Here is a 25,231-nt window from a genome sequence, read left to right on the forward strand (position 1 = left end):
ATTGTTACTATTAATAGCAGCAGTGCCTCTAAGTGCAGCTCCTTATTAGATGTGTGGTGCCTCACATGACGGCTGAACTTGGAGAGACTTCCTTATTTGAATTCTGAGTTAGGACGGGGTGAGCCTGGGGAAATATAAACCAAGGCGCCAAGAGGAGTGAAATCCCATATGGTGGGAGCAAGCACATCAGCACCTTGCCGGATGGACAGCACCCAGGGAAGCTGAGTGGCTGGTGTTTTATTTTTTTTTGCTGAGATAGTGCTTTTGTGCAATAGGCACATATCCAAAAGATTAATATATTATTACATTATTATGTAATAACCAAGTGGTTAAAACGATGATATGCAGGTCTTCTTGTTATACTGCAAAGTGGTTATGAGATATGATGGAAAAGGCAGAAATAGTAGAAATAGTGTTCAGAAATGAACACCTGAAACTAATACAACTAGGGGCATCTGTAAAACTTGTCTCAACCTCATTTTGAATGCAGGTCATTATTGAGCATGTGTTAAATATAAAAACTAAGCTGTGCATAAAGAAATCATTTATAAAAATCATTTGCTATTTAAAAAAATATTGAAATTGAACTGATAAAGACTAAGACTCCTAAGGTAGCTATTTTTAGGTGCTAAATTTCACTTCAAAATGCTTGAGTTTTAAAATGCACTTTTGTTTCAGGCTTTGTATTAAGAGAGGATACCAGATATGGAGCATAAAGCTTAGGTGCAGTTTCCATTTTGAAGAGCGCTGACAGATTCTTTCATCTTTCCCTCGTTAGAAACTCAGGTGTCTTTTCCTCATCCCAACAGGACAGGCTCTCAGTCTGTAGTGTGACATTCAAAACCACTCCTGGTTTAGCCCCACCCTACCTTTTCAGCTCATCTCCAATCAGTAGGCACCATAGACCCTTCTCCACCTAGACTCTTTACTGTCTTCCAAACAAACGAGAATTTAATTTTTCTGCCTCCAAGTCTTTCTCTTATGAAGAATCATTATATATTCACTCTCTTGCACTGGACTTTCTGGGTTCAAATGCTGGTTCTGCTACTAACTACATGATCTTGGGAAAGTTATCTAACTACTCTATGCCCTGATTTCTTCAACTAGAAAGTGAAACTAAAATATTTCTCCTTCAGGGGCACAATAATTCATGTCAGTGCCTAGAACATACACAGCATATACTAAGCACTCGGTAAATGCTAGATCCTCATTTATATTGCTGGATCTCATTGTTCTCTCAACTTACTTCAAAATAAATCTCTTCCTTGTAAAGTAAGTCAGGCAGAGAAAGACAGATATCATATGATACCACTTATATGAGAAATCTAAAAAAAAGGCTACAGGACTTTATTGGTGGTCCAGTGGTTAAGATTCTGTGCTTCCACTATAAAGGACATGGGTTTAATCCCTGGTTGGGGAAGGTCATGCCATGAAGTGTGGTCAAAAAGGAAAAAGAAATTTTAAAAGTGTACAAATGAACTTATCTACAAAACACTGAAATAGAGTCACTGATGTAGAAAACAGACTTATGGTGACCAGGGGGTAAGGTGGGAAGAGGGATAAATCAGGAGATTGGAATTGATATATAACACTACTGCATAGAACATAGGTAACTAATAAGGACCTACTGCACAGCCCAGGGAATTCTACTCAATACTCTGTAATGATCTATATGGTAAAAGAATCTTAAAAAGAGTGGATATATGTATACACATAACTGATTCACTTTGCTGAACACCTGAAACTAATACAACATTGTAAATTAACTGTACTCCAACAAAAATTTTAAAAATATATGTACAGCTTCAAGGATAAATATATATATATATATAACTTCAAAATAAATAAATATGGATTAAAAAATATATATATAGCTTCAAAATAAATAAATACCCTCCTTGAAACTTTTCCAGATCACCTCATCCTGCTGTGTGCTCTTTCTCTTGGGAAATCCCTAGTTACTGACAGTTTCTTTGGCAGGTGGTTAATGTTCTTTTCACCTGCTTATGTCTTATAGCCACACACACACTCCAGCCACTCACTGGGGTGTTCAACCAGCTCTTTGTTGAGCAGTCCCTTTGCATCAGGCCTTGTGCCCAAGGCATCACAGGGAGGCAACCCTCTTTATGTCATTTGACAAAGGAGAAAATTAAGGCTCAGAGGAGTTAAGTGATTTGCTGGGGTTTCAGAGGTAAGGGTTGATGATTCTGGGCTTCCAACCGAGGTTGCTCACTCTCCCTCCTTTACTAGAAAACAAGTCAATCTTACATCACGGCTGCCCTTAAGGTAGGAGGCACTCAGTGTACTTTTCTGGTGGTTTAATGGATCAATATGCAGTTTGGTTGCCTTTATAACTGTCATTCAGTAGTGCATTATGGTTGTGATCAACTTGATAAAGATTCTGCATGAAAAATTTTGACGGGCTTTGAAAAGATAGACTATAACTTATTCCTCTTGGATTGAACCCCGTGTGGATCTGAGAAAGCAGTTCACATTCATTTTTACTTGAAATGTTCCCTGCTGCTGTAAATACAGTTAGATATGGAATGTTAGAACCGATTTTATTATCAGTGCTGTTTCTGTCACAAAGGAGACTTTCCCATGACTCAGTACCAGCTAATTGGTCTGTCAGTGGCTTTCTTTGTTAGGTGAGTCATTCGATCCATTGTTGACAAGGTGCAAGCTGCTTTCTACCCACTCTCAGGAAGCTCCAGTGGTTCTGACATTCTCAACCCCTAATCAAGATGTTGTTAAAGCAGCTGATGATTTACAGTGAACAAGGATGAAACTGTATTGGTTTTGTAAACAGCTGCTGGAAAGACAACTTCGTGTAGCTTTAGTGATGTATGAATGCTCCCCGCCCTCAGAGTATATGCATGCATGTGATACAAAGGCAACTTCTGAGATTTCTAAATTCCTTGCATATAATGATCTGTCTTTACTGAGAAATCTTAAAGAGCCAGGCCCATTTGATCAACAAATATTTTATTAAATTTTTACTATGTGCCAGATGCTGTTGTAGGTACTGAAGCTACAGCAGTAACAGAAATAGACTGAAACTTCTGCCATCCTCAAGCTTCTTCTTTTAAAACTTTTTATTGGGGAAAAAAATGGCAAACATACATAGAAGGAGAAAGAATAATTTTCCTATTATTTGGCTGCAATAATTATCAATGCTTTGTCATTCTCTTTTCATGTATCCCTCCCACCATACACTTTTTTATTTTAAAATGGAGCATTTTAAAGCAAATCTCAGATATTAAATATTTTATCATAAATATACTTTAGTATGAATCTCTATCAGATAAGAATTTTTTAAATAAAAATAAAATCATGTTACTATTATACCTAACAAAATTAGCTAAATTTCTTGATATCATTTACTATCCAATTTGGACTAAATTTTCCTTGTCTCCAGAGTTTTTTTATATTTCTTTGTTTGAATCCAGATCCAGACAGGGTATGATATTATAGGTTGTGGAGATAGCTCATATGTCTCTTTTGATTTACACCACTTCCCCTAAGCTATTTTTTGGATGTGGTTATTCAACCTGGAGAAGTTCCCACAGTTTGGATTTGGCTGAATGAATCCTTTTGATATTTGTGATTTTCTTTTATGCCTCACATTTTCTATAGGATGATAGATATATCTAGAAACTTGATTAGAGTCAGTTTCAATGTGTATGTTTGGTGGGGGTGGTGGTGGTGGTGGTGGTGGTGCATATTAGAACTAATTTCCTAGTTGAAACTGGCCTGATGCTCTTTTTGTGTGCTACAGATGTTTCTGGAGGTGTCTTCATGGCCAAAAATTTGAGTGTGTGTGTTAGTTGCTCAGTCGCGTCCAACTCTCTGCAACCCCATGAACTATAGCCTGCCAGGCTCCTCTGTCCTTGGAATTCTCCAGGCAAGAATACTGGAGTGGGTTGCCATTCCCTTCTCCAGGGTATCTTCCTGACCCAGGGATTGAACCCCCATTTCTTGCATTGCAGGCAGATTCTTTACCATCTGAGCTACCAGGAAAGTCCAAACATTTGGGTGATCAGTATGAAAAACTAAGCTCTTGTACAACAGTAGCAGTTTTGATCCTGATGCTATGAAAAATTCCTTTTGTTCCTTCTTCTTTTATGCTTGACTCTAAAGAAAATTTAACAGTGGTTGTGTCACGTGATGTTTGTGAGTGGCACCAACTGGAGGGCCCCAGAAGCGGTGTCACACACAGGAACAAGGTGGTTTTGAAAAATTCATTTAGATATTGACTTCTTGGAAAGCAGGCTAACAAAAGAGAGAAAACACTGAATCTAAATGAGATCAGTTGGACTAGAATATCTGAGGGTCTTTAGGATTTATGTATTTTGTGAAAGATATCCAGGTGATTTGAATGTGCAACCAGGACTGAGACCCACAGATTAATAAGGCTTGTGAGATCTTCAGCAGGCAGTCCCCAGCTGAAGTCCTGAGAAAGAAAAAGAGGTAGATCAGGGAAAGGCAAGCCCAAAAGAAGCATCAGTAGGAAGTTCCTGGGATCTCTGGTGGCTATCGATTTGTAAGGATTTCAGCAGTGTTGATGAATTTCTTTATTAATAAATTATGTTATGAACTTTTTTTAAAAAGAATGACAAGGGGGACTTTGCTTTGTAGAATCCAAAATTATGAAAGAAGGAAGGATGATTTTATGAGCCCACAGCAGAGGAGAGTTGCTATTTACTGATATGGGAAGGTTATGGGGAAGGGTTCTATTTTGAACATGTTATATTTGAGATGCCTATTAGTGAACAGATGTCTATTACTCTAAAGCATATTCTAGATTAGAAGCTGAGTAGGCAGTTGAATACATGTCTGAAATTCAGGGCTGGAGGCAGACGTTTTGGTATCATGAAAACAGAGATGGTATTTAGAGCCATAGATTGGATAAGATCACCTAGAAAATGAGAAATTGGCTTCATGGAAACCACATGAACAAGATTCCTACAGGACCCTTGTAAGGGTTTCTCTGAGGCATATCTACAAAGGTGGTTGCTGAGTCATAAAGAATGCTGATAATTTTTCACTAAATATTACCAGATTGTTCTACAGAATGCAGTTTAAATTCTCATCAACAGTGCTTGAAGATTCCCATTTCCCCATATCTTTGTGAGCACTGGAGAGTATCTTTCTGAATTTTGCCAGGCTAATGGGTAAAGTAGTGACATGTTGGAGTTGACCCATGAGAACTGATGGAGCACATTTCTTCCCAATTACTTTTCAGTGGCTTCACACTGGAAGCTTGAAATCATCAGGGATGAGAGTATTTGTACCTTGGAAATTAGTAAACACTGCAAATTAGGACTCTCCTTCAACTCCTATATATACCAGCAAACCAGTGGCTATCAGCAATATCACACCATCTATCTTTCCATTCTCTCATTACTAGTGAGTCTGAGCGTCTCTTCTATGAGTGCTTGCCGTTCTAACTTCTCCTTCTGTGAATTCGCCTATTCCTACCCGGTTTTTACTTTTATGTTGGGTTCTCTGATGTCTTTTTATTGATTTGCAAGTTACTTACCTATTTTAGATATGAGTCCCTTGCTGCTTTTGAATATCTGTTTTCTTCCAATTTGTCAGCTGTTAACTTTTTCCATGGTATTCTTCACTGTAGAGAAACCATGGGTATACAGTCAAATCTCCTAGTCTTTTGTTTGAAGGTTTGTGCTTTTGCAATCTTGTTTTATGAAGTAAATCCCTACCCCACATACATAAAGATTTTCTTCCACATTTCTCCTACTGCCGACCTATTTTTCAAATGTAGATCTTCAATTAATCTGGAGTTCACTCTGAATATGGTAGACATGGGGCATTCAACTCTATTTTTTTCTTCTCATTTTCCCCAAACCATCTTCTAAATAATTTGCAACTTTTCTCATTAATTTGCAGTTCCATATTTGCATATATTGAGGTCCCAGGGTCTGCTGAGTGCTCTATTTTGTGTGGCTGTTCTATTTGTTCCTGTACAAGTAGCATACTATTTTTATCACTATGTAGTAATGACATAGTATCTGCCAGGGTAGGTTTTCTCTCTTTGCTCTTGTTCTTCAAAATTGATTTATTTAACATTTGGTTTTTCTTTATGGAAGTTTTCTTTATTGAACTTTATTGAAGTTTCTTAAAATTTGAGTTCCTGTTGGAATATTGGTTGGTATAACATTGAATTTAAAGATTAAATGGACATTTTTTTAACACTGTAAAGTCATCCTATCCATAGTATATCTTCATTTATTCAATCTTCTTTTATGTCCTTAAATAGAACTTTAACATTTTCTCCATAAAGATCTTGTAAGTTGCTAGGTTAATTCTTAATATTATGCTTTAGGATTTTATTGATATTGTGAATGGTCTCTTATTGTCTATTATATTTCCTGGGTGTTTACTGCTGAAGTAGAGGAAACATCTGATTTTTAGAAACTGATCTTGTATTTGGCACCCTTGTTACCTTGGCCTATAACTTCTAATAGTTGATTCTGTTGCTTTTATATGCTGATGACCCTCTCTGTGAACATGCTAGGGATTTTAGGATTTGCACAGTGTTCTGATATTCTACATTTAACTACCTCTGTGTTAAATGTGTGTGTGTGTGTGTGTGCGTGTGTGTGTGTTAGTTGCTCAGTTGTGTCTGACTCTTCCGCAGTCCCATGGATGGCAGCCCACTAGGCTCCTCTGTCCATGGAATTCTCCAGGCAAGAATACTGGAGTGGGTTGTCATTCCCTTCTTCAGGGGATCTTCCTGACCCAGGGATCAAACCCATGTCTCTTACGTCTCCTGCATTGGCAGGTGGGTTCTTACCACTAGTGCCACCTGAGAACTACCTCTGCAAGTTGGGCTCCAATCTGGCACCCCAATTCTAATAGCTGGATGTCTCTTGTTCACTTGCATTCTGGAAATGAGCCCCTGTCCTCCTCCCCTGTGAATCATATCCAGCCCTGAGCCCATGTACAGGAAGTAACACTGTGTTCTTTTGATTTTTTTCCCCCACTCTTTTCTCACGGACTGCAGTCCTGTTAAGCACTGAACAGACCTGGATGCTAATGTTCTGTTTGTCCACCCGAATTTCTCAAAGATCCCTGCTACTCATGCAGCATTCCTGTGTCCTGAATGCCCCCAAAGGACACCTGTGTAGATAATACAATGCAGTGAATCAACACAGGCCTTCATGTTACACAGACTTGGGTTTGAATCCTATTTCTGTCCAAGGATACAGTGCATGAGTTCCACAGCCTCCTGGAGTCTGAGTCTTCATTGGTAAAGTGAAAACAAGTAAGATCCGAAAGATAGGAATCAAACTGTGCTCATATTGAGCATAATGAGTCAATAATGCCCCTGTCTCCACACTGACGCTGACTACTGATTCTGGTCAACTTCTGGGACTGCGGATTATTGCTATATTGTCCAAGAACCTTGTTGTGCCTTCAGATATAATTGAACCTCAGCAGCTGTGGCTGGACCATTTCCCCATGTGCTTTCCCACCCCTTTGATTCATGTTCCAAATTCTGGCTCCATATCAGTGCCCAGCCCGACTCTTGGTTTGAGAACTGTATAGCCCATGGGGTGTTTCAAGAAGCAGGACTCCAATGAGTGTTTGCATCTGTGATCATGGGCTAGGGAGTAACCTCGGTTTCTTGAGTAAAGGCAAGCAGGTGAGTGGGAGATTCTTTCTCTAATGGCTTCGTATCCTTGGAATTTGCCAATGTACTAGACAGTATTTGGGTAAGGCAGAAAAAGCCAGTTGCCTGGCTGGTTCTAACACAGACTTTCATTATAGTGAGGAACAACGCAGCCAGCCACACCCTGTCACCCACTCGGAGTGTTCTCAGAGGGATAATTTAAATCAGCAATAAAAGTGAACTGTATAGGTGGAAAGTATAGCAACTTTTGTTACATAGAGAACTTTATGAGTTTCTGTGGCTCACTGACAATAGGGCTTATTTCAGTTCAGTTCTGTTCAGTCACTCAGTCATGTCTGACTCTTTGAGACCCCATGGACTGCAGCCCTGCCCATCACCAACTCCTGGAGTTTACTCAAACTCATGTCCATTGAGTCGGTGATGCCATCCAACCATCTTATCCTCTGTCTTCCCCTTCTCCTCCTGCCTTCAATCTTTCCCAGCATCAGGGTCTTTTCAAATGAGTCAGTTCTTTGCCTCAGGTGGCCAAAGTATTGGAGTTTCAGCTTCAACATCAATCCTTCCAATGAATATTCAGGACCGATGTCCTTTAGAATGGACTGGTTGGATTTCCTTGCAGTCCAGGGACTCTCAAGAGTCTTCTCCAACACCACAGTTCAAAAGCATCCATTCTTCGGCGCTTAGCTTTCTTTATAGTCCAGCTCTCATATCCATACATAACTACTGGAAAAACCATAGTCTTGACTAGACGGACCTTTGTTGGCAAAGTAATGTCTCTGCTTTTTAATATGCTGTCTAGGTTGGTCATAGCTTTTCTTCCAAGGAGCAAGTGTCTTAATTTCATGGCTCTAGTCACCATCTGCAGTGATTTTGGAGGGCCCCCCCCAAAAAAATAAAGTCTTATTTATTTACAGTTCGTTAAAGTCAGCCAAGCGCAGATTGCCTTCCTTCTTTCAACCAGTTAAACAGGTGGGTGGGGTCAGACAAGAACTGGGTGTGGTGAGAGCAGAGAGAAGGAGCAGGAAACCTCAAAGGGAGGAGGGAGCATCTGTGTTACTTCTTTCTGAGTGTGATGAGCTGCTGGACCTGCAGGCACAGCGAGACTGGCAGCTGACCAGGGACTGGGGGATGGTCATGGTGTTTACATATTGCATAAGCACTATGATTTTTAGTTGACAGCATGCTCAACCTGATTCGACAATGTGATGTGACTGTTGCAAGTGAGTACTTTCATATTCTGAGCTATGCTAATAGAAGCACAAGACCAAGAAAGAGGTGGCAGTCTCTTCTCTCTGCACTCAACAGGACATCCCATTCATTCCTGGGCGTCACAATTAAGAGAGCTCTAGACAAGCTGGGATGCACCATAAAGAGGCCCTTAAAATGCTGGTGAGTGGATATTAACAGAGTCATGTATGGAGCAGCCTAGGAGCACTGAGCATGCTTGTCCTGGGTTCCTTGGAGTTGGGCATGATCTGAAGTCTGAAGGGGAGAAATGGAACCCATTAGGGAGGAGATGCAGGGAACAGCATTTTAGCTCTCAAGGTAGGAAGAACTTTTCAACAAGGCTAATCACAGATAAAATACCCGCTTTCAAAGGAAATGCATTCCTGCTTACTGGAGGTGCTCAACTATGGCTACTTGGCGGGAGGATATTGTAAGGAGGGACTTAAGCACGTTTTCTAATGTCTGGAGCCAATTATTCTAACAGGAAAAGATGTTCTAGAGCCTCGGAGAGCTGGGGTAGCTCTTGCCAGGCACTATGTTTGGTCAGCGTGGAAGTCCAGTGAAGTCCAGTGTAGCAGTTGGTGTATCGGATCAAAAAGACCTCAGAGGGAGTTGTTACGATGTTTAACACTACTGGCTTAGGGTTACAGGCTTCAGTCACGGGAAAACATGGACTTATTCAGTCCCTTCATTAAGGGACTGTCAAATAACACCTTTACTTTGAAGCAGGATGCCAGCATTCATCACCACTTTCTGGTTCTTAGGAGGGATGAAGAAAGGGGCCAGGAGAGAAGGGGTGAGAAGGGAGCAACGCAGCAGGGGAAACAAACTTCTGGGACGAATACTGGTGCATCCTCTTCTGCATCTACACTGCCATGCTGCTGCTGCTGCTGCTAAGTTGCTTTAGTCGTGTCCAACTCTGTGCGACCCCATAGACAGCAGCCCACCAAGGCTCCTCTGTCCCTGGGATTCTCCAGGCAAGAACACTGGAGTGGGTTGCCATTTCCTTCTCCAATGCATGAAAGTGAAAAGTGAAAGTGGGTTGCCATTGCCTTCTCCCTACACTGACATACTTGGGTGTAATTATCCCACTTGGGTATAGCCTTGACTAGGCTTTTTACAGCAAGAACTGCAAGCAGGTAATTGACTAATGGTCCTATTCTGGGCCATGCATGGAAGGATATGGGGGAGCCCCAAAAGGGTAAGACGTGGTGCCTGCTCCTAAGCAGAGTGTTGGAGCGCTTCTAGTCCAGGGATGAGAAACAGAGAGGCAGGTCAGATTGTTTTAGTTAAAGGCTTTGATGGAGGAGCGTCTGTACAGCAGGCCACAGGCTGCCTCCCCAAGCATGGCCTAGGGCCAGGTGGGGTTCTGCAGAGAGCCTGCCTTGTGTTGTGGTGGAAATATCCCAGTGGCGTCTCACCCTCGCAAGATTAACGCATGAAGTTCACCAGACATTCCTGTCCTCGAACCCCAGCCTAGGTCTGCGGAGGGGCTGCGGGGGCGCAGGCAGCGGGCAGCGAGCACGGACGCGCGCTCCCTTACAGTCCTCGCTCCCCGGCGCGTGCGCGGGGCCGGGACCGGGGCCTGCGCGCCGCCCGGGCGCCTGCACTGCGCGCGCGCACCGACCCCGCGTGGGGCCCGGCTCCGGCGCGCGCGACGCGGAGGTGGCAGGCGGGAGGGGCCGGACGAGGGCGGGGAGAGGCGCGGCGGGAGGCGCGGCGGGAGGCCCCGCGGCCGGCTACTGGAGACAGGCGCCCGGGCGGAGAAGCGCGCCTCTTGGCCTTCTCTCCGCGCCCCTGCGTTCCCGTCGGCCGCCCGGAGAGGCTCGGAGGAGGCAGGTGGGGCGGGAGCGCGCGGGGGCCCCGGGCCGGGCGGGTGGGGGCGCGGGGGCCGCAGGGCCGGTTGGCGGTTCGGGGAGGGCGGCGCGGAGGCGCTGGGAGACCCCCCGCCCCCGGTCGCCTGCAGTGGGCGCCAGTGTCGCCGGCTCCCGGAGGCCTCCCTGGGGCGGGGGCGGGGTTGGAGCGGCCCACGGGCCGGGACGTGGGTGTCTGGTTTCCGTTTCTCGCCGCCCGTTTAACTTCAGGATGAGATACCGCCAGGTGTGTGGGGCGGGCCGGACCCTGCTGCGCCGCCCCAACCTTGACCGCCCCGGCGCCCTTGGGAGAGCCTCTCGCGCGCAGTGATGCGCAGCGTGCTGTGCCCAGCCCTTCGTGGTTTTCCTGAGAGGGCCCTCTTCGCATCTCTCCTGCCACCCCTTTGCTTATTAAACTGTTTGAGAAACCTTTTGCCGGAGAGAATTCAAAGATAAATGACTAAGATAAATGACTCTGCCTCCAGTCGTTCGCTACCCCCAGATTCCTTAATTCTAAATCATGGGAAGTTGGGGGAAAACACTTGCTCAGAGACTGCTCGACAGAGACGCGGGTTAGACCTCATCCTTGTGAGCTGGATTGATGGGTTTATAACGTCAGCTTTCTTTTGAATTAGATGTCAGGTTGTTCATTAATCTAGAGACTATGTAGGCAATTTGGATTTTAACTCTGAGACAATGTTTTGATATGTATCAGAGGAGGATATTCTCATGGGATAATAACTTGCTGTATGTTCCCTGCTTGAGTGTGGCTCACATTGTAGCAGTATCAGAGTGTAAATTGATGCCTTTTAAATATTTCAGTGAAGAAACACCCTCCTTTTTTGAAATATCCGCCAAATACTTTAATCGTACTTCACTTTCACATTGACACTTGTCATTTATGTATCTTCTGCACAACTTAAGGTCGTCTAAATGGCAGAAGATCACGCAGTGAAGGACATGGAGCAACTGTGTAGAGAAAGCAGAGAACTGGAATTGGCAGAAGTCTGCATTTTCATGATGCAAAGCCATCCTGGTTCCACCCTGTTTTGCTACCATAATTAGGCATTTTAAAATACTTTCGTTTGTTATGGACAACCTGGGCGGAAAGAGTGAATCTTGAAATGGAATGAATATGTTTATTTCTGTCTTACAGAAGATTTGGCATATGGTATATTATTTATAGGATTTATTTCAGACGTTTCATATTTACCAGAAACAATCCCACCAGCAAGGCTTTTAAAAAATAATATTTATATGATGTCTTTCGTGGCTTGTAACAACTCCAGTTTTGAAACATACTAGTGATCTTCATGTAATAGAATCAACTGAACTCTTTAGCCCTGTGTAAATCTGTGAACATCTGGTTACTTTTAGACTTGCTATTCCCTTGTTAATGATGTATAATTGAGTACCACCATGGGCTTGCTTAGTTTGTTAGCCTCTGTTTTTTCATCATTTCAGGCATTTGTATATTTTCTCATCTGGAATTTGAGTCCACAGAATTTTCTATTCTGAGGGAAGTATTCCTCTGCAGTGTTCAGTACGGTGACTTTTGAGTCCTTGTATGGGGCTCTAGCAATGGAGGAACTAAATGTTTAATTTGTATAGACACATGTGGCTAATAGCTATCTGGTTGGGCACTGCAGTTTTAAATTATTCCCTTAGGAAGCTTTCACTGGCCCCCTTAAATCCAGCACTTATTTCAATTATATAGTAATTTCAAATTTCTTGTAGGAATTCTGTTCTTAACTGTAATCTACTTGATGACATATCTATTTTCTTTACCTTTCCTATGCCAGGCTAAGACTTAGTTTGAAACGCTTGATAAATATTTGTTGAATGACTAAATGAACTTGTTGAGGGCAGGTACCTTTCATGTTCTCTGTAAGGCCCATTGTTGTTCAGTCGCTCAGCGGTGTCTGACTGCAACCCCACGGACTGTAGCACACCATACTTGCTCAATGATTAAATAGATTTTATGTAGATAACAAATAAATGGGTTATTAGAAATATACTTAAAATGCTTATTTTAGTAAGATTATGTTTTTTCGTATCTCGTGAAAATAAATACTCAGAATACTATATGAAAGTGAATGAAAGGGCCCCGTGTTTCCAACTCAAGTGGATGCAGCTTGGATTTCCTGATAGTTGAGTAACAACTCAAAGATATGAGTTTGAGTAATATGCCCTTGAACTGTATTCCAAATAAATCTGAGGGCATCTCTTGGTCTCCGTGAGGTTCTTTAGTGAGGTCCTAATAGCCGTGAACCACTCTGAAGAAGTTAATGGGCAACTCCACTCACCACTGTTCAGTGTTAGGGCATTGACCAGGAATCTCTGAAAAAAAATCACCAAATATTAGAACCATGTTACAAGCTGCTTTTACTCAGAGCTGATTTGGGGTGATGGAATTCCTATATAAATCATAGTTTAGGGAATTTGATTCTTGTTATTGCTTCTGTTACATACACAGTTAATTAGGGCCACCTTTTTTTTTTATCTTAGGTTATTTTGCATAACCCGTTATCACCAATTAGCCATAGTAGGATTTGAAATGAAAATATGTGCTCAATCCAGCTCATCACAACTCTAGATTTGACCAAGATTTTCCCAGATCTTTAGATCCAGAAGTCACTTTTAGGAAAGGATTCTAAAACTATACAGAAGTTGGTAGAGATGTATAGTTTTCTTAAGTGGGTCAAAAGGTAGAAGGTTGGGCTTTTCATGACAGAAAGGAAATGGGACCGGGGAAAAAAATGCAATGTAGACACAAAATACCTTTTAAGAATGTTCACTACATTGTTCAGGTAATATTGTAGCTTCTTTGGGTTTGAAATATCTAACATGTAAAATAAAGTTGATTACATCTTGTTGAATGAATCATCTTTCCACCTTGAGTCTAGGATTTGAATATTTATTAAATGTGTATATTTAATAAATCATTATTAAATGTGTTTTTGAATGGGAAACTCCACTTTTTGAAAGGGAAGTTTTGAAAAGTGGCTTCTTAACCAACTCAGGAAGAAAACCACTTAATTATTTTATTGAAGAATTAAGAGTATGAAAAGCATGGCTGAGTCCCAAAGTGTGACTGTAGTCAAAGATTAATCTTCCTAAAACAGCTTGAATTAGGACAGTCTCCTTTTAAAAAGTCAGTGATTTCCCACTGCTCATGGAATTAAATGGTTGGTATTTGATCAGGTATATAAAGCATTACTGAGGAGAGTCCTAAAAAACCATGACAGCCTTACCTCTTTCTAGATGTGCCCAGTTCCAGCCTGCTGTTCCTTTGATGGGCTTTGCTTTTAAATTTCTGCCTACTCATCTTTCAAGACACTTCTCAAATAATGCTTTTTTCACTGCACCATTTCTCATTCTCAGGAGCTCCTGCTGCAAAAGTTCCTTGTACTGAGATTATGGAAGATATTTAACTCAGTTTTATCAACTATAGTTATTAGTACTATTTTATTCACCCTAGTTGATTGTAAGCTACCTAATAAGCATGGGCCATATTTTACTCATTTTTGTATTCTCTGAAACATCTAGAATAGTGTAGTGCCTTGTACAGATTAATATTATTAAGCTTTATTTCTGTTCCTTGGCTTCAAAGGACACTTCATACCTGGTATAGACTGTTTTCCCCAAATTTACTGCTAATTTGTAGAGGCCAACAAGCAGAAATCCTGACTGACTTTGAATACAGGGAAGCTGCAGTATTGAAGGAGAGCTTTCCTTGTGGTAGGCGCTACTTTTTGGAATTGTTAGTATTTGAGGAAGTTCACTATGCCATATGGCAACAATTTTTCCCATTTATATGGCCAGGTTAATGTCAAAATGATTCAAAGTGTTGAGTGGTGAGACATTTTAGCATCCAAGAAACCTTGAGAGCCTTTAACAAAGTAACAATGGATTAAGTTATTTAATATATAATATCCATGACCATGTAAACCTGTACCTTATGAAAAAAAGAAATTGCCTTACTCTTTACCACTTTCTGCTAGTATTTAGAAAACATATGAATCTAATTGGAAAGAAACCACTTATCTCAGAAAGGTGACTGCTTGGAATAGGGTGGTGGTGGTAGGGAAGCATGATATGTTAAGGTGAGAAACTGCTGGTTAACCAAGTAGAATAGAGCACACATTGAGTAGTATCTAGCCTAGCATTATCTGCTACACTATCAGTTAACTATCTTTACTTATTCTGTTCTTTCTACTGAAATAATCTATACTCATTTTTATTTAGCTTAAGAGTCGGGCATGACTGAGCGACTTCACTTTCACTTTTCACTTTCATCCATTGGAGAAGGAAATGGCAACCCACTCCAGTATTCTTGCCTGGAGAATCCCAGGGATAGAGGAGCCTAGTGGGCTGCCTTCTATGGGGTCGCACAGAGTTGGACATGACTGAAGCGACTTAGCAGCAGTAGCAGCAGCAATAATAGTTTTCTGCTTTTATTTTAAATAGATACAGAGATTCATAATATTTCAGACTTCAAAGATTTGATGCAGAGGAAACTGGAAGGCTTTTAGCCTCATAGTTCAGGTTTACTAACATTTTCTCTTCATTCTGTGTCATCTCTGATATGTGGGTCAGGGTGCAGCTGTTGTCTAATTTGGAGCAAATTTATCCTGAGTGCTCATGTTTCCTGGGATAAAGCGGTGATATAAGTGATGTGGCTTAAAGGCATGACCTTCCATCTTCCGCTGGATGGACTAAACAGATCCTCTACCTCTCTACCTTGTTAAGAAGGGGAACAATGTCAGTAAGCGTCTAGATTTAGATTTGTACAAGTGATGTGGTCAGTTTTCAGTTAAGTTTTCTGGCATGTCAGAAAATAATGATGTTCTAAACTAGATTATTTTCATATGATGAGCAGATGGCACGAACCATTTGATAGAAGCTGTGTCAGGTCCTATGAGAAGTTTGAGATGCATCTACCAGGGATACTATCTCCTCGCTTGTTACTGCAAGTAAAGAGGACATCACCCATTTAGATTAGTTCAGCATTTAGAAAATGTTTTTGCCTATTATTGGGAAATACATAGCAGTTTTTTATTCCTGAGCTTTGTCCAAAAAGATTACGTATGCTTTTGACCCTAAGAGACAGTGTGAAGCAATATATATATTCAGTAACAGTGGTTTGCTAAAAGGATTCCCCGCCCCGCCACTCTCTAAAGAGATGTTTGAAGGTTGCCAATAGGTTAGAAATTTTTAAAAATAGGCTATTTGTGATTGGAGGCAGTTATTCTAAGTTGCATACAAATATAATAGATACGCTTTTTTCCTCTCTCTCACTAAAGGTGGCTCTCTAGAAGATGACCATAGAAGATCTTCCAGATTTTCCATTAGCGGGAAGTTCTTTGATTGGAAAATACCCATTTTTATTTCAAGGTTCTGATACACCAGTTATCTTTTCCATTTCTGCAGCACCAATGCCTTCAGACTGTGGTATGTTAAGTAGCTGTGTTTATTTTCCGTGAACTGGTAACTTGACTTCTGTTTTATACCTTTTTGTATTCCTAATTTTTCCTAAAACCATTTATTGTGGTTTTCATAAAATTGCTAAAGTTTTACTTTTTCAAAAATAACAGTTACTTGTTGCTTTTCCTGCCTTTTAAGCTGAACACTTTATGTCTGCCATCAGCATTTTTACTACGTAAAAATGTTCATTTTAAGCACTACGGTGGACTCAGAAGATTTTATTTTTAAAATGCGGTAGTGCTTAGACACCTAGCATCCTTTTGCTATTGATGTATATATTTTGGTTAAATATATTGACTTGTTTAAAAAGCCATGTGCGAAAAGAAAAAGATGTAAAAACACTGTGAGGTAGCCTTCTTTAAGGACCCTGTTATCTCTGAAATACTGGCATTCTAATTAACAAGCCAAGTAATCACTGCTGAAATGATCCAAATCTGGATGACCATGTAACAAAAAGTAATGTGTTTTAATACACAAACAAGCCTAATTTGGATTCTGTTCAATTGTCTCCCATTGTAATTATCAGTGTGTACACAAACATAGTAAAACAAAACCAGAAAAGCCCTGTACTTATGCAAAGAGGGTGAGACCTTTCCTGGGAATGTGGCTCGAGATTGATTTATATTTAAACTGGTTCATTAAATATTCTTTGTAAAATGTAAATTTAGTAGTATTCTGGTTTTTAATCTATTTAGACTTGTTTTCCTGGGACCGTGTTTTATCAGATAGGTGATAAAGGAATAAAAGAAAACTGGAAGGTAAACTTGATGGATGTGTTACATTTTTAATTTAGATAGAGCTTTTCAAGTAAAATATGGGGTCACCATTTCAAATTGTCTTTGGAGGTAGAGATAATGCAGTTTTTAAACATTAGTGAAAATATAATGATTGGATTGTGAATTTGTCTTTTTAGCCATATCCATTCTAATAACTACTCATCTCCAAGTATGCTATTTTTATATGTTCAGATTCTGTAGCAGCTTGCCTTGTAGTCATCAAGGGGGTTACATAAAACCTGTGCCTAGATCTTGGGAGTTATTTGCAGTTTTTACAAAAACTGACTGGATTGATTTTCAGATATAAAAAAATCAGTTATGCAGGAAAAACCTTGAAAAGCACTTTGTACCTTGCTTATGGCACTTACCTTGTTCTATCTTGAGTCATAATTGTCTTCTTTCCTTTCCCGGACTACAGCTCTTTGGATGGAGTAGAAATCACATTTTGTTTTTGATTATCTCATTGGGCTAAGGTAGTCAGTATTAGTTGCTCAGTCAGTGTTTGTTGAATAAATACATTGAAAGGTGAAAATGGGTATTGATCCCTTTGTATAACCAAAATTAAACATTGTCTCAATTCTTAATACATCCTTAGAATCTGAATGGACCTACAGTTCAGCTTCCCCTACTCATTTCCTAGTATAGAAATTCTGTTTCAGGATCTCTGATAGGTAACCATTCAGCCACTTGGATATCTTCAGTAGCAGGAAACTAATAGTTTATTTCATTGCTAAAGTTTTAGTTGTGATAAAAATTGTTTTTATATATGGCTTTTTTGTATTTGTATATGGCTCAAAGTATGCCTCCTTAAAATTTTGGCAAAATGGTTTGATATGTGTGTGGAACAAACACTTTTTTATATGATAACCTTCAAATGTTTGAAGATAATTTGGATATTTTAAATTAGTCTGTACTTCTTTGGGCTACACATTTCTGATTCCTTTACCAGGCCCTCATCATCAGGATTTCTAGACCCTTTTCACTCCAGCTGTTCTCTTTTTAGTATGCTGTAGTCAGTGTCCTCTTAAAACATGGCATCCAGAATTGTGTTTGTTGAGTAAGTAAGTGTTGAGGGCCTGTTATGTGCTAGGTCTTGTCCCAGGTGCTGGGGATAGCACAGTGACCAAGAGCAACATTCTGGGAAGGAAAACAGACAATAAATGAACACATAAATAAACAAAATGTGAGTTTTATAGGTGATAATGAATTCTGTGGAGAAAAGAAACGGACAGAGGATAATGGAGCAGAGTGGTTGTTAGGTGGGCTGGTCATCTGAAGAATCAGAAGCATCTGGTTGAGAGAAGAGCCTGGAGAGATGTGTTCCAGGCAGAAGAACAGGAAATCAAAGACACGGAGTTGGGAGAAAAACTTTGGTGTATCCAGAGAAATAGTGGAAGGCCATTGTGGCTGAGAAGCAAAGTGGTTGAAGGGCAGAATGGCAGGAGATGAAATTGGGAAGGAAGGCAGGGACCAGACCAGGCAGGATCATTTAGGCTTCAGAAAGGAGTTTGTATTTTTTTGTAAATGTAATGGGAATGTAATTTTGTCTGTCTCCTCCTACAAAGAAATCTTGGTGAAATTTTGATTGATTAGAATTGAAATTATTTTAAATAATAATTAAACTTTAAAGTTTAAATAATTTAACTTATGTATGCTGCTAAAATCTGTAAATTTTAGCTCAGTAGTGAATTTTCTTGGGGAGGCAACATCATAGAGGAAAGACGATAGACTTTGGAGGCAGACCTGGTTTTCTGCCCCAGATTTGTCACTTGGTAGCTGTCTGACTTTGAGCAAGTATTAGTTAGTCTGAGCTTATCTATAAAATGAGACTAATACCTATCAGGTAAGGTGTTTGGTAAAGTGTAAGCATTCAGCAAATACTGCTTTTCTAATGCGTCTCTTCTTTAGATGCTTCTGATTTTTTAGAGTCCCTAGCTTCTTTTTCAAGATTAAAGAATCTGATTTTCTTCTGTTCTCTTTTATTTTCTGGCCATAGGATAATCTGTTCTCTGAATCTTAAGGAAGTTTTAAGGAATTTAAAAATCATGTTTAATTTTGTCTAGTATTCCACATCTTTACTAATACATATTCCAAATAACCCAATCTCTTTGCCTCAATGCTTCCTTTCTGCATTATCATATATTGCTTCCTGATTGTGTGTACATAGCAGTTCCCCACTGGCTTCTCAGGGGGTAAAAAGTAATGCCTGTTTACTATAGAAAATTTGGAAACTACGGAGAAGTAACGAGAGTATTTAAAATTACGCATCATTCTAGTACCACTGCTAACATTCTGGCATGTGTCTTTCTACTGTGCATGTTTAATCATGGATGTGAATCTATTGTTCATGACATGTTTATGTTTTGAGAGGTGAAAATACCTGTAAACTTTGACAGATTTTCTGTGCTTTAGAGGAAGTTCTTGGACAGTTTAGGGTTTGAGATCAGTGCACTCAGATTTTTGTTTCAATTGTGATAAGACGTGGTGTGATGCGTGGAAATCTCATTCTCACAGCACTTCAGAAGTGCTTCATAATATTTGGTGATCCTGATTGCTTTTGAGACTTGCTTAAGGTAAAATATTTCTAGCACCTAAAAGTATTTGTGTCGTTTGAGTCCTGGTCTTGTTGTTTATTATTTTTAACATATGCTTTTGGAAATTTTAATAAATATAACATGCCTTTTTTTTTTTATTATTCTTTAAACAGAGTTTTCTTTCTTTGATCCTAATGATACATCATGCCAGGAAATTCTCTTTGATCCCAAAACTTCTGTATCAGAATTATTTGCCATTTTAAGACAGTGGGTTCCTCAGGTCCAGCAAAACATTGATGTTATTGGAAATGAGGTAAGCAGTTTTTATATCATAAATCTTATGTTATTAGGGTTGTTAATTATAAAATATTTCCCCCCCCATTGGAATGAAAAGGTGGTGATAAAGGGGCAACCTTTTAAAGATGCTGATGCTTGTTCTTTGTATATCTGGATTTTTCACCAAAAGTGGATTAGTGCTGTGTAGTCTTTCCATCGGGGCTTCCCAGGGAGGCTCAGTGGGTAAAGAATCCACCTGCAGTGCAGGAGACATGGGTTCAGTCCTTGTGTGGGGAAGATCCCCTAGAGGAGGCATGGCAACCCACTCCAGTATTCTTGCCTGGAGAATCCCATGGACAGAGGAGGCTGGCAGGCTACAGTCCATGGGGTCGCGAAAGAGTGGGACACGACTGAGTGACTGAGCACACACACAGCACAGTCTTTCTATCATTCCCCTGTGCTCCTCACTTCCTTCTGTCTGGAGTCCTGATATTTTGACTCTTGATGGGAGCAGGCATTTTTCATATTTTCATACAAATTAATTTATAAATTAAAAAAACCCTTTCATGAGGGAATTTGATTACCATCATGTTTATCTATACGTTTGGGTGGCTTGGTAAAGATGTAGACTTCAATATAATTTAAAAACTGAATTTTTTGCAAGAGGAGTAAAAGAATAATGCTGGGTTCCTGGACCAGCTTATTGTCATGTGTTAAGGAAGGGGGGTTTTTACTTTTTCAAATACTGTTACTCCCATTAGAAAGGAAATTTGCTTGTCCTTTGAGAGGTTAAGGAACCTATTTTGAGTGACAGATTACTTGGGAATACTCTTCAAGAGTTTCCTTTGGCCTGGTGACAAGTTCCCTTTTCATTATTGTTATTGGGTGCAGACTTAAAATTCATCCATAAGAGAAGTCAGTTCTGTCTACTCATTTTGTGCATGCATGCTCAGTCGCTAAGTCGTGTCTGACTCTTTGCAACCGCATGGACTGTAGCCCACCAGGCTCCTCTGCCCATGGGATTCTCCAGACAAGAATACTGGAATGGGTTGCCATTTCTTCCTTCAGGATTCGTTGAGAACTAATTCAGTAAGACTGACTTTCCTGGTTCCTCAGTATTGGTTTGAAATCAGTAGACTATTGTGTTGTAATCATATCTTCCTTGGTTTCCTCAGATTCTTAAGAGAGGTTGCAATGTGAATGACAGAGATGGATTGACAGATATGACTCTCTTGCATTATACATGCAAATCTGGAGCTCACGGTATTGGTGAGTATGTGGCGAGTCTGTTAAAGGCTTGAGACATCTATGTTTGTGCTTGTATATGTCAGCCAGAGTCCCTGAAGGGGGCCTAGGTGATGATGATAATATTCCCTGAATAGATGAGGATTCAGTTAGGTCCGCCCCACACCTTATTCCTGTTCCTCCCTTTTCTTGAGGGAGTCTTTATAGTCTCCTGGTACCTCCCAACTTTTCTGGAACAGGCTTCATGCCTGCCTGCTTGCTAGGTGAGAGTAACTACTAACACCTAGAACCTTTCTGAGGGTTTACAGCAAGGTTTAACAGTCCATGCTTTTTTCCAGGCATCCCGCTCTCTACAGACCCTGGTCTTTATGTCTGTCTAAGGTCTGTTCCTACATACATATGTGTATAGTTTCCAAAACTGGTATTCTCCTGTGCTATACCACTGCCTTTTAATGATAAATTGTGAATTCCTCTCCCTGGTTCAGTAGTCTGAGACAGTGCTTCTTAAACTTGATGATGAAGGACTCTTCTGTTTTTTCTTTCTGCAGTCCATCATGGACTAATAGTTTTGTAAAATAAAATAAAAATGAATCTTGTAATAGAAAAATGAAATTAAAGACATATAAAATACAAGCCCAAGAATTTTTCAAAAGCATAAAATTTCATTTCAGTTAATATATTCAGAGGAAATGATTATGCAGGGGAAAAGAGAAACATTATCAAAAGTACAACTTACAGTTAGCAGGGGTCTGGCACACTGGTTTTAATGGCTCTGTAGTATTCCATTATATGGATGTCTCATAACTTATTTAACCAGTGTCTTATTATTGTACTTTTAGGTTGTTTCACAATTTTATTCATAATAAAAAGCGCTTTGATGAACATCTTTACAGCTCTGCGTTTATCAATATCCTTGAGTATGATTATTTTGTTAGAAAGAATAAATTCCTTGTAAAAGTGACAGTTTTTGAGTTGTAAGTGTATATTCAGTGTGCTGTTTGCCTTGGCTTTTTAGATGAGGTAGTAGACGGCATCCATTGGAACTTAACATTTGTATTGAAGGAAAGTAATTTAGAAAACCTTCTCTAGGTGATGTTGATACAGCGGTAAAATTTGCAACTCAGCTTATTGATCTGGGAGCAGATGTTAGTTTGCGGAGTCGATGGACAAACATGAATGCCTTGCATTATGCTGCTTATTTTGATGTTCCTGAGCTTATAAGAGTGATTTTGAAGACATCTAAACCAAAAGGCAAGTACTACAAGATCACCCCTGGATGTTATTAATTGAACACATTATTGATGGCAGAAAAATTATAACTAAAAGTTATTTTTACTTGTGATCCATCTTGTTCCATATGACTTCCAAGCCCATTTTATTTTTCAGAAATAGTTTGAATTTTTTAAAATTGAAGATTAGTTGCTATTTTTTCACAAAAGATTTAGTACAGAGACATACAAAATAAAGTGTTATCTCATTTGTTTATATCTCTGCACATTCCCCAGTAGAACATGGATTTTATAAAGTGTAGTTGAATCTATGTATAGTTCTTTGGTATTATTTAGGTAGCTAGAAATTTAGAGCAATAAAACCTTCAGAGCTGAGCACTGAAATCATGAAAGAATATTTATTTTAGGTGGTATTCAGTTCTGAAATTCTGTGATTCCATTATAGGGCAGATTTTTCATTTTTTTTCTTCTTGTCTTGATGGTGCTTGGTGTCCCAAAATTGAGCATCAGAATGTCTAAATCGCAGTCCTGGTTCCTTTCAGTGGGCAGTTTTCTTTAGAGAAAAAATGACAACAAGTGCAGTAGTATTACTTTATGTTGAAGGTTGTGTGCAGTGTTTCCTCCGTTTGTAGAAGACTTGTTTTAGAGATTCAGTAGATAAATCTCCCAGAATGTTGTTTCTAACCTCTGCTTCATATAGTTATCCAGCTTTTTCCCCCCTGTTTATGTTTTCACTTTTTGAATGATGTTAGGAAGAAAGCCTCTCTTGATGGTACTGCGGCTGCTGCTGCTAAGTCGCTTCACTCGTGTCCGACTCTGTGCGACCCCATGTCTTTCATAACTGAGGACAGTGTTCTGAGTGTGTCTTGGTTTGTTTGCAGTGTGGGTAGGGCATGTAAGGTGGTGAAGCAGTCATTTGATTCAGGCAGGATTAGCAGAACCAGAGGTATATTAAACCCATGTTATAAAAAACAGTCGAAATGGAATATCCAAATCTGGAGTATATCTTGTATTTATGTATTACATCCTGATGATTTGTTGAAAGTTCTTAAAATGTTCTTAGAATTGCAAGATTCTCATTCTTACTGTGACATACAAATTCATCATAAAGTATTGTGAATGAATACAGCATGTAGCATATGTTTAATTACACTTTAATTTATTCCGGGTTTGAGAAGTCTCCATTGTTTTACCTTCTTTTTTCTATGAAGAGGCAGATAGTAAATATTTTAGGCTTTGTGGACCACGTGATCCCTGTTGAAACTACTTGATTCTACAGAGTGGTGTGAAAGTAGCCACAGAGAATATATAAATGAATGCAAGTGGCTGTGTTCCAATAAAACTTTATTTATGAAAACATGATGATTTGGATTTGGCCATGAGCCACAGTTTGCTAGTCCCTGACTAAACCATGCTACATTATCATTGTTGTGGCCAATATGCAAGAGGTTTAGTGAAAGAGTGTGTTAAGATAGTTACTTTTATAAATACGAATTATTGCCATTAATTGCTTTTAAGTATACTTTAGTTTGTGATGGTTAGAAAACACATAACATGAGTCTATTTGATAGTGAAATTTTATTATACTAAGAAAAAAATTAGTTAACCAGATTATAATATGCAGATTTTATTCCATTGTGAGAATGGTCCTTCTAGTGGGTTGGTTTAAGTCTCGTCAATAGCTTATACCCCATTCCCCCAAATAAATCCAACCCAACCTGCCTCTTTTCACGTTATAATAGATTAACTAAAATTTTTGTTAATACACTTGTGATGTTCAATTACAGATGTGGATGCCACTTGCAGCGACTTTAATTTTGGAACAGCTCTGCATATTGCTGCATATAACTTGTGTGCAGGTACCGTGAAATGCTTATTGGAGCATGGAGCCAATCCTGCATTTAGGGTAAGAGGTTAAATTAAAAGTGAAAAATATTAAAAAGAATGAAAACATCTAACATTATCTCCCAGGAAAGAGTTGAATCTGGATGTTGTTGTGGAACTCTTATATGAGTAAATAATTTAAATTTTTTTGTGCTGCATATGAAGAGTAATAATGATAAACTTTTATCTCAAATAAGTTTAAGGCATAGCAGTGAATTTCAGTCCTTTTATATCGATAAGCTCTACTAGCCTTACTTTCATTCAGCTAAATAAAATGCTCTTTACAGTTTATCATCTTTGAGTTTAAAAGTATCTTTCGTTTAGGCTTTTGCTTTATTTATAAATCCTTTAGCTATTAAATAAAAATGCATATATTAAAGTTTATATTTCTGCATTAAACCACATTTTAAATTATTTTGGAAAGAAGTTTTATTTCAGACAGTCTAAAAAAGGCCTATTTAAGAATGGAGTAAACCTTTAAAATTGACTTAAAGGAAAAATTTATTTTTTCACGATCAAGTTACATACTTACAAAGTTAACACACAAGACTGAACTTCATAAACTTCAAATCGTTTGGTATTTTATTGTCTTCACCAAAGTGGCTATGCGTTTTCTTTTCTGTTGCATTAATAGCAGTGACTTGCTCTGGCAGGGATTCTTCACTGGGTCTGTGCATTCTCTTGAAGTGGCGGCAGTGGTAGCAAAAGCCTCCTCCCCTTTTCTTTTCCTTGCTTTCTTGTTTTGCCTTCCCACCCCAGTTCGTTGCCACTTTTCTTTCTGTTTAACCCCATTGATTATTTAATCAACCCCTCTGTTCCTCCTTCCCTCCCTCCATCCTTCGCATCCTATTGTTTTTTAGGCACTGGGAGAATACATGCGTCTGGGACAATACATATGGCACTGGGACAATAAATGTGTCTCTGTCTCACATAGAATATCATCTAGAGAGGGGGACAAATGAGAGCAGGCAGATTTACTGTAGTGTGTCAAGTTGAGTGTGTTAGGATGGGGGACAGGCGGGGTGTGGCACAGAGTGTCATGGGGTTGCATGGGAGGGGAGTC

At 39.6% G+C, this 25,231-nt stretch overlaps 1 protein-coding gene across 6 annotated transcripts in view; it reads left to right on the plus strand.

The window, feature by feature from the left end:
- The first annotated feature begins 8,672 nt into the window (after positions 1–8,672).
- The window catches only part of CLIP4 (CAP-Gly domain containing linker protein family member 4), a 73,309-nt gene continuing 56,750 nt past the window's right edge, over positions 8,673–25,231 (plus strand). For 3 of the 6 annotated variants that reach the window (XM_069582884.1, XM_069582885.1, XM_069582886.1), the window contains exons 1-6: positions 10,459–10,723; positions 16,044–16,191; positions 19,708–19,847; positions 20,986–21,079; positions 22,145–22,306; positions 24,072–24,190. In XM_069582884.1, the coding sequence (XP_069438985.1) occupies positions 16,059–16,191; positions 19,708–19,847; positions 20,986–21,079; positions 22,145–22,306; positions 24,072–24,190 (648 nt within the window). In that variant the 5' untranslated portion in view covers positions 10,459–10,723; positions 16,044–16,058. Of the gene's footprint in view, positions 9,047–10,458; positions 10,724–16,043; positions 16,192–19,707; positions 19,848–20,985; positions 21,080–22,144; positions 22,307–24,071; positions 24,191–25,231 lie in introns of those variants that run through there. The other 3 variants (XM_069582887.1, XR_011255569.1, XM_069582888.1) reach the window with 3 other exon arrangements.

This window comes from Ovis canadensis, chromosome 3 (genome assembly GCF_042477335.2).
Source record: "Ovis canadensis isolate MfBH-ARS-UI-01 breed Bighorn chromosome 3, ARS-UI_OviCan_v2, whole genome shotgun sequence".
Taxonomy (NCBI): Eukaryota; Metazoa; Chordata; class Mammalia; order Artiodactyla; family Bovidae; genus Ovis; species Ovis canadensis.